We start from the raw sequence: 8,790 nt of genomic DNA on the forward strand, positions 1-8,790 counted from the left end.
GGAATTGAAGTGAAAAAGCACCAAAATATCATAATACATAAGTATCAATAAATGTGAAAAAGGCTATAATGTTAAAACATTCATTTAATCTGCACTTTCGAGACTGATTTTTCCAATCTGAATCTATTAACACGGCAACATAATGGAAAAACAAAAATATCGCATTAAGGCGATGAAATAAAAAAAACTAAATATATATAGAAATTACTTATTTAAATAAAATATAATTAAAAAAATCAATCAAAAAAGGGAACAGCTGAGTCTAAAGAAAAAGAGTGTTGCTCTTGTTAAAAACATAATTATAAAACTTAATTTATACAATACAATAAAATTTGGACCGTGTTAAAAAAATTGTACTCTTGGAGAATGCCTATTTCTTATTTTATTGTACACTTAATTACTTTTTATATTAATTAAGCTTTTTGTCTTTATAAATATATTAATTTTTATTTTAAGTCCTTATACAAATTTCTTTTAAATAATCGTCCTCCAAATAGTTTTATCTTAATTTTTGGTCCTTGTTGATTAAAGTGCATCTCATATGTCTAAAAAATTTAATTAGGCGCATCGAAGCTTTGCCAAATAAGAACGAGAAAAATAATTTAGAAAACAAAAAATAATATATGTAGAAAAGTGTTACGGTGTTTTTTTTTTTTTTTGTTGGGTTTAGAGTCAGTGACTTAGATATGAGAAATTATAATTTTTTTGTGTGAATATGGTATTTTATTGACGTTTTTTATTTTGTTGGGTTTAGGTTGGTGACTTAGATATGAGAAATTATGGTTTTCTTGTGTGAATATGGTATTTTGTTGAAACTGATGACCATATTTCATTTTTAATATCTTTGTTAGATTGAAATGATGTCTTTTTGCGACATATCAGGTTGGGTTAGAGGTTTTAAAGAGAATTCTATGTTTTTGTTCACTTGACTTCTTGTGAATATCCTTTGCGACTTTTGTATTCTCTTTGTCGATACCTTAATAGTTGAAGTTGCGGAATCAATACAACGATTTGATTGATAGTTTTGTCTAAATGAGTTAGATGGTGTTTAGATGAAATGATTGGTTATCAAAATGACATGAGAGGATTCTAGTTGTGATTTTACAAAGGAAGGGCAAGAAGAAGATGATAAGATTTGATAAAATTGGAATATGAAACATGTAATTATAATTGTTGTCAATACTAAAATCGTTAAGAGAAATTGGTCAAGATCACCACCGTGTCTCCCTCTTCAATCAATCAATCAGGATGTGTCATGTTCAAAAGAGTCATAATTACTTTTCCCGCTTAAAGATTTTTGGCTTGTTTAGCGCCATTTTCAACTACCTCAACACTCCTTTTGTGAATTTCCTTCTCATCGAGAGAAATCACATTTTTTCTCTCTTAAGACTCATTTGCCCTCTATCCATTTAATACTATCTATGAGTTATACTCAACTATTTATTTATTTCAAATTGAATGAATAAATAAATAAATATTCTTCTCAATTTATTATAAAACTTCTCACCCTTTTATTATGCTAATTGAAACTTTAACCATGCTCCACGACGTGGAAATGTAGATGGAAGACAGGTGGAATGTCTAAAATCAAACTTTGCTATATCCTTTTCATATCCATTTATTTCTACTTTTGTTGAATTGTTATCACATCACATATTTTCCACTACCACATCAGTTAAAAAGAAAGAAAACAACTTATTCCACCTAAGTGGACCTAACACATAAAGAAAACCTTAAAACTCCACTTTTTGGTTTCATAAAAGAATAAAATATTTGCTGGTCACTGTGAATTGTGAATTATAGAATAACATAATTCTGTGTTACCAATTCGATCATCCATCACAAAAGATGCCTATTTAGGACAATAAACTCTTCTTCTTTTTTCTTCATCCAGAGTGAAAAGGTGCACTTTACCTTTTTTTTTATATGGAAAATAAAAAGTGCACTTGACTTTATTATAACCCAATTAAACACCACTGCCATTTTTTTTATATTAAGATTTCTACTATTATATTCACAATACTGTTTTTTCAACAAAATCCATAGCTTCTATTTCACGCAAATCGTTGTATAAATATTATATATTTACGATATATAATAATGCAATTCATGTTTTGAATATTTTAATATTATATATTTACAATATTACTTTTAATGTTGAAATTTGATTTTTTTCGAACAGTTTGTCTCTCGTAAAAATATTATCCAAAAAGTTGACATACTATTTATTAAAGAGTATGATTTTCATTCACCGTTTGTATAAAATATTTTATACTATGAATATATCACAGCTATTTGTGAGATTTTTAAATAGTTAAAAATAAAAATAAACATTTTTAATAATTTAACAATTATAATTTATTAATCATATACAAAATTAATTGTGTATATAAATAAATCATTTATAAAAAGAAGTAAATTAACATTAAAATTTCCGAAACTATTTCCACGACCTTACCTTAATTTCACAAAAATCCACTCATTCTACATATTTTATACTTGTTGGCATTAATCTTTTTCAAGTATTGTTACAATTTATTTTAGTAAAAAGAAAACTATTTTAGATTTTATTTTTGTTAGAATAATAAAGAGTTATTTATTTTGTGAAAATATTTTTTCGTTATTTTTTAAAATGTGTGTTTATTTTATTTTGATGAATTTTTTATTGAGATAAAATATTAGTTAATAAATATGCATCTTTTGAAATAATAAATTTTTGTTGTTGATATTTTCATAGTTTTTAAAAATGCAAATAATTGTTGATTTCAAAAGTTTCTTTTTGTAGTTATTTCAAACTTCTTTTACCTCTTAATGAATAAAATTAATAAAAATGAAAACTGAAATTAAATTGCCCTAATGTTTTAATTTTATTTTAAAAGTTATTCTTAGATAACATCAAAAGAATAATCTAAACGTAGAACACTAGATTACGCTAATCTAAGCGCATATTTGGGCTTTACGCCCTACCATCATTTTCTGCATCAACTCTTCTAAGTTGTATGTAATAAGCACAGCATAAATATGAATACTATTATTATTATTTTAGGAAAATTATTCTATATTAAAAAACAAAATGGTTTTCTTTATTTTATCTCAAATACAAGATAAGTTACATAACAGTAACAACAAAACACACAAATATGGTAAAAATTTGCAAATTCTTGCAATCAAGAGTCTAAAAATAATGAACAAGATGAATGAAACAAGTAAGAAACTTGTGAAAAAACTAATATCAATAAGAAATTATAAAATGTTGCTCTTATAGTAAAAAATATAAAATGTTGTTCTTATAGTGAACTCATTAAAAAACTTATAAGAATTTTGAAAAATTTCATCCATTAAAATGAGTTACAAGATACTAAAATCTACATTGAAAGAGTTAAATATTGACTATATTGATCTTGAAAGATAACTAAGAGTTTTAATGGTATATATACTTTTAAAATTGTAAGAGACATTAATGTTGTTTTGTTTTTTACTAAATATTACGCATACTCTGTTAAATGAGAATACACATATTCCGTTGAAATGAGACCGATGAAGTTTTTAGACACTTTGTTTTTTTTTTAAGAAATAGATAGGCATTAATAGATAAATATGGATAAAATTTAGAGGGAATGTTAATGATATTTTAACATAACTCAATAGAGGTCAAGATAATTTACCTTATTACTTTTTAGCTTAAAAAATAAGCGAAAAGTAACATTTTATTGAGAGATAATAAAAGAGAAAATAATCAAGAAAAACAAAAATAAAAACGGAAACAAAAGAATAAGGTTTGTTTGAAACACCTTTGCATTTTAGTTTTTAAAAATTGTTGTATAAATTTGATCTTAAAAATTGTTTTAAAGAATAGAATTAAAAAAAAATATATTTGAGATATTTGTTTTTAAAAACAGTTTTAGAGATGAAAAAAAGAGAAAACCTATTTAATAATCTAATTTTTTAAAATAGATTTAAAATAGAGAATTAAAAAAACTATTTGGTAATATAATTTATAAGAGGACAAAACTAAAATTCAAATTAAATAAATTTAAGACCACTTTTTTATTTAGTTGACAAAAAAAAAACACTTTTAGTTTGAGAGTTGTATTGATCTGCCTTTAAAAAAAAATTCCTTTACAATTTAAGCTTAATTATAATTTTAGTCTCTTATTTTTATTAATTCACGAAATTGATTATGTATTTTAAAAATAGTCAGTTTTAATTATTTCTTCTAATTTTTTAACTAAAAAATAATAATGTGATACTTTAAATAACGCGACATATGATACAATGATGTAGAATAATTAACATCTATGAAATTAGAATAAAATGCCGTAAAAACTTAGTTTTCAAATTCAGAAATTTTTATATTTTTAATTTAATTAATGATATATGAATAATTAATGCATATAGATGATTTTATATTATAAAATTGTATGTCACATCATTTAAAATATGTTAAATCATCATTTTTTTAGCTCAAAATCATGAGAGAGACTAAAATGACCGATTTTTAAAATAAAAAGACTAATTTCGTAAATTAATAATAATAGAAAGGTAAAACTACAAATAAACCTATAATTTAAGTTTATATTTTTGTGATTTAGATGAAACTGCAACTACAGTCTCTCGTACAGGAACCTCAATTAAAATAACATCATTGTCAAAATTAATTTTATCTTTACTTTTCAAAAACTTGAAAAGTGTTTTTATATGACATACATTGAGATTTGAGTTTACAATTTCTTTAACCATAGTATAATAGCTTAAACCTCTACATTGTGAACTAATTCCTTGCGATCCAGATTTATTATTCTCCCAGTCGTTATCAAAATTAAGTTTTCTTAATAAAAAAGGAGAGATTTCGTCCTATATTACTATATTAAAAAAATGTAAAATAGTAAGTATATAATATTAATATTATATAGGTGTCTCTTTTTGTAAGGTACGCATCCTTACATTGTTGACAGATCTGACATTCCGTAATTCTGAAACTTTAGATTATAAAAAAATGTTTGATATCTCCTGATTGTGTGCTCCAAACTCATAGAATTTATATGATATACTCATACAAACTATATGGTACGTAAGTATACCCTTGTGCAATTTTCAACGAGGTTGAAATTCTCACACCCCTTGGCCACGCTCACTCAACACACACTCCCACATATTATTTTTGTACCAATTGCACCCTATTCCACAGACCAATCGTCTCCCTCTTCCTCAACTTCTATGTCTTCCTCTTTACCCAATATACCTCCCTGATTTTTACACGTGTCTCTTACTACACTATCACAAAACTATCTATCTACTTTTATATTCATATTTTTATCATAATCAATCAATTACCTACGCCTGTTATTATATTATGGAGTATTACACAACTTTAAAGACCTTAATTAATTACTATGGTTTATTAAACTAAATGTTGGCTTAAGGTCATTTTATTATTGACAGTTAAAAATTCTCATTAATATTAAGTTGTTGATATTAGTGACTCTTCGTTCCAATTTTCAAACAAAGTCTTAGATTCGAGTTTTGTGAATAAATTTTTTTTAAAGATGACAAACGAAATTTTATATAATATTAATAGATTAATTATCGGTCCATCAAACCCTCTTTATATTTATATGGATGGATGCAAAATGACTAATACAATTTTAAGGATATGTTTTGTACCCTACATCAGTTAAACAATTTCTGGTTATTTATGTATATATGTGTTTTTCTTTATACTTTCAAAAACACTTTCTCATTATTCCAAGATTCATTTACCATTATTATGCAATAAAAGGTAGTGCCATGCCATGAACCTATTATGTTTTCTTTAACACATTCATATCACTGCACTCAAATAGATTCTTTCACTGCCAATGTTTCATGTTGTTGTTTTCCTCATGACTTGTTTTGTTTCCATCACTTTTTCACTTCTTTTGTTCTTACCTTTCACTTGTTCCCTCCAACAAGTGCAAACAAAACTAACAAACCCTCCTATGCTTCCAAATTCTTGCAATGAAACATGTGGAAAACTCCATGTTCCTTTTCCATTTCATGTCAATACTTCATGTGTATCATTATCAACTTCAATATTCCACCTCACTTGCACAAATTCTTCCACCCTTTTGATCAAAATTGGTTCTTCAAACTATCCCATTTTGGAATTCTTCTCAGATGGTTTATTAGTAGACTTTCCAAGCTCATCGTCGTGTCGACAATACAACGATTTGAACTCATTTGGTGACAAGAGTTTTGATGGAAAGAACTACTTTGGTGTCTCAGTTGACAATGTTGTTGGTCTCTATGATTGTGAAGATTCTTCACTTTGTAAAGCAGATTGTGAAACAGTTAACCTTCCTGGTTGTGATGGAAGTGTTGGTGGTTCACTTGGATGTTGTTATCCACTTTCTGATCATAGTATATGGCATGTTGGTGAAAGTTTTTCTGTTTTTTCTATGTTTGGATGCAGGGGATTTTCTAGTTGGGTTGTTTTGAAAGGGTCTTATTCAGGAAAACGTGGTGTGAAATTGGAATGGGGTGTTCCTAGGAACATTTCTAAGGAGATTTGTGCAAAGAATGGAGATATGGTGAATGCTACAGCAGTTAAAGGTGGTGTAAGGTGTGTTTGTCAAGATGGATATGTTGGTGATGGATTTGCTAATGGGACAGGATGCTTATTGTGTGAGTAGTTTTCATGATTTTTTTTATCATCATTATGTGGTTGCAAAACTATATTATTTGCTTTTTTCTGACATTATATATTGGCTGTTATTTTGCATTTATTTGAACTTTTTTATCATCTTTAATTAGTGCATAACCCTCAAAAACATTGTGATATTGAATGAAAGATTAGTTCAGTTAGTAAGAGTTGATTCATACTCTAAAATAGGCCTTTTTATTTGGATAACTGTTCTAAAGTGAACATGGCATATGTGAGAAAACAACCACAAGAGAGGTAAATACATGATTGATACTTAAGAGAAATTAATAACTTATCTCTCTATTTTCTGCTATAAATGGATTTCTGGCTTTGAAGTCTCTATTCAGCTCTTATTTCTACTTTTGCTTAATGAATATATATCCATTGCAGCATGTGTCAAAAATGGAAAGGAAGCATATGGAAGTGACTGCTACATCAAAAGACATGATCAAAGAAAAATGGTTATCATTGCTGGTAAGTAACATAGCATTGTAAGCTTCTAATGATTTTTCAAGAATCAAGTATTTAGAGTGTTAAATCACTAATTAAATTAAGAGTTTAAGAGTTAACTCACGAGTTTAGTCCTTATAACGCAGGAATCCTTTGTCCTATTCTTATTGTTGCATCATTGGCATCACTATTCTATCTTCTAAAAAGAAAAGAAAAGCCAGGAATGTTTGATACTGAACAAGCTTATTACCACAACATTTCGTTCCGAAAACCGTGTCGAACTCGACTATTCAGCCAAACTGAGCTAGAACAAGCGACAAACAATTTTGAAGACAGCAAAAAACTCATGCAATCTAACAATGGAACAATGTATGCTGGAGTCCTAGGTGATGGATCACATGTAGCCATACAGAAAATAAAATGTGAGAATGAAAAAGACATCATTCAAGTAATGTCACAAATTCAAATTCTATGTACTATTGTACATAGAAATGTTGCATCAATTCTTGGATGTTGCATTGAATGTGGATACAATCCTCTAGTTGTTTATGAATATCCTGCAAATGGAACATTGGAAGAACATTTACAAAAAATTGGTTTAGATTGGTATAAGAGATTAAGTATTGCAGCAGAAACAGCTAGTACTATTGCATTGTTACATTATGATAAATCACCTCCTATATTTCATCATAACCTAAGGTCTAGTTGCATATTCCTAGATGATGATTTTTCTGTCAAGATTGCAGGATTTGGAATAGTTAATTCTTCTGATGTTGATTACGATTACACGAACCGCGAACGGTTGAGTTTCTGCAGAAATGATGTGTATGATATGGGAGTTTTGCTACTTGAGATTATATATGGTTCAAATAAATTGGACTCACCTACATTGGCATTGAAGAAAATAAGAGATGGTAAGATTGAAGAAATTGTTGATCCTGTTCTTGATTATCATGAAATGGCTAATTGTTGTCAAGAGCAGATACAGATTGTTGCTGATCTTGCAACAAGGTGTTTGCTGTTTGGTGGTGATGGAAAAGTTGGAATGATTGATGTTGCTAGGGAGTTGGTACATTTGAGCAAAGAGAGTGATGTCAAAGGATTTTCATTGGAAGAAACATTCTCAAATTCTAGCCTTCTTCAAATGATTTCAATGTCTCCTGATTCTATGAATGTTCCTTGAATTTTCCTATCAATGAATTTGGCCAAATCACGATTTAATCGAGATTTTGTTGAAACTAAAAAGTGTAACTTTGTCAAAATCACTTGCATGTTTGATTTTGTAGTGGAATTAGTAAAATCATATTGAGCTACCGTGATTTTACATAAACTAAACTTTATAACTTTTACAAAATCACCGTAGTTTACACTGATTTTGGTAATGTTTATGTGAAACTACACTCTAGTTACTTTAAATCGTCCTCAAAAAAGAAAATGAAAGCAACAATGAGATACCATAATTGTGTACGTGTGCATTAGAAATCCCCTAACTCTGTATATTTGGACTGGATTGAGTGCTATGGTTGTAAACTAAGCTGTATAATTAAGCTAATGTATGCAATTAATGTTGATTTCAAAAATTGAATCAACTGCTATTTAATATTTATGTGTGTGTAAAATCATTTACTATATATACTATATAGTAGTTAAGTTTTAAA

General features: G+C 27.6%; 1 protein-coding gene across 1 annotated transcript; it reads left to right on the forward strand.

Annotated features, from left to right (window-relative positions):
- The first annotated feature begins 5,661 nt into the window (after positions 1 to 5,661).
- LOC101504431 (probably inactive receptor-like protein kinase At2g46850) lies at positions 5,662 to 8,790 on the forward strand. Its single transcript, XM_073370910.1, has 3 exons — positions 5,662 to 6,663; positions 7,073 to 7,156; positions 7,279 to 8,790. The coding sequence occupies exons 1-3, from the start codon at positions 5,859 to 5,861 to the stop codon at positions 8,313 to 8,315; spliced, it is 1,926 nt and encodes a 641-aa protein (XP_073227011.1). The 5' UTR covers positions 5,662 to 5,858; the 3' UTR covers positions 8,316 to 8,790.

The sequence above is a fragment of the Cicer arietinum genome, chromosome 7 (genome assembly GCF_000331145.2).
Source record: "Cicer arietinum cultivar CDC Frontier isolate Library 1 chromosome 7, Cicar.CDCFrontier_v2.0, whole genome shotgun sequence".
NCBI lineage: Eukaryota > Viridiplantae > Streptophyta > Magnoliopsida > Fabales > Fabaceae > Cicer > Cicer arietinum.

Coding starts and splice junctions, on each gene's coding strand:
- LOC101504431 (XM_073370910.1), top strand. CDS start 5,859: ATGTTTCATGTTGTTGTTTTCCTCATGACTTGTTTTGTTTCCATCACT. Junction 6,664..7,072: donor TGGGACAGGATGCTTATTGT/GTGAGTAGTTTT, acceptor TATCCATTGCAG/CATGTGTCAAAAATGGAAAG. Junction 7,157..7,278: donor AAAAATGGTTATCATTGCTG/GTAAGTAACATA, acceptor CTTATAACGCAG/GAATCCTTTGTCCTATTCTT.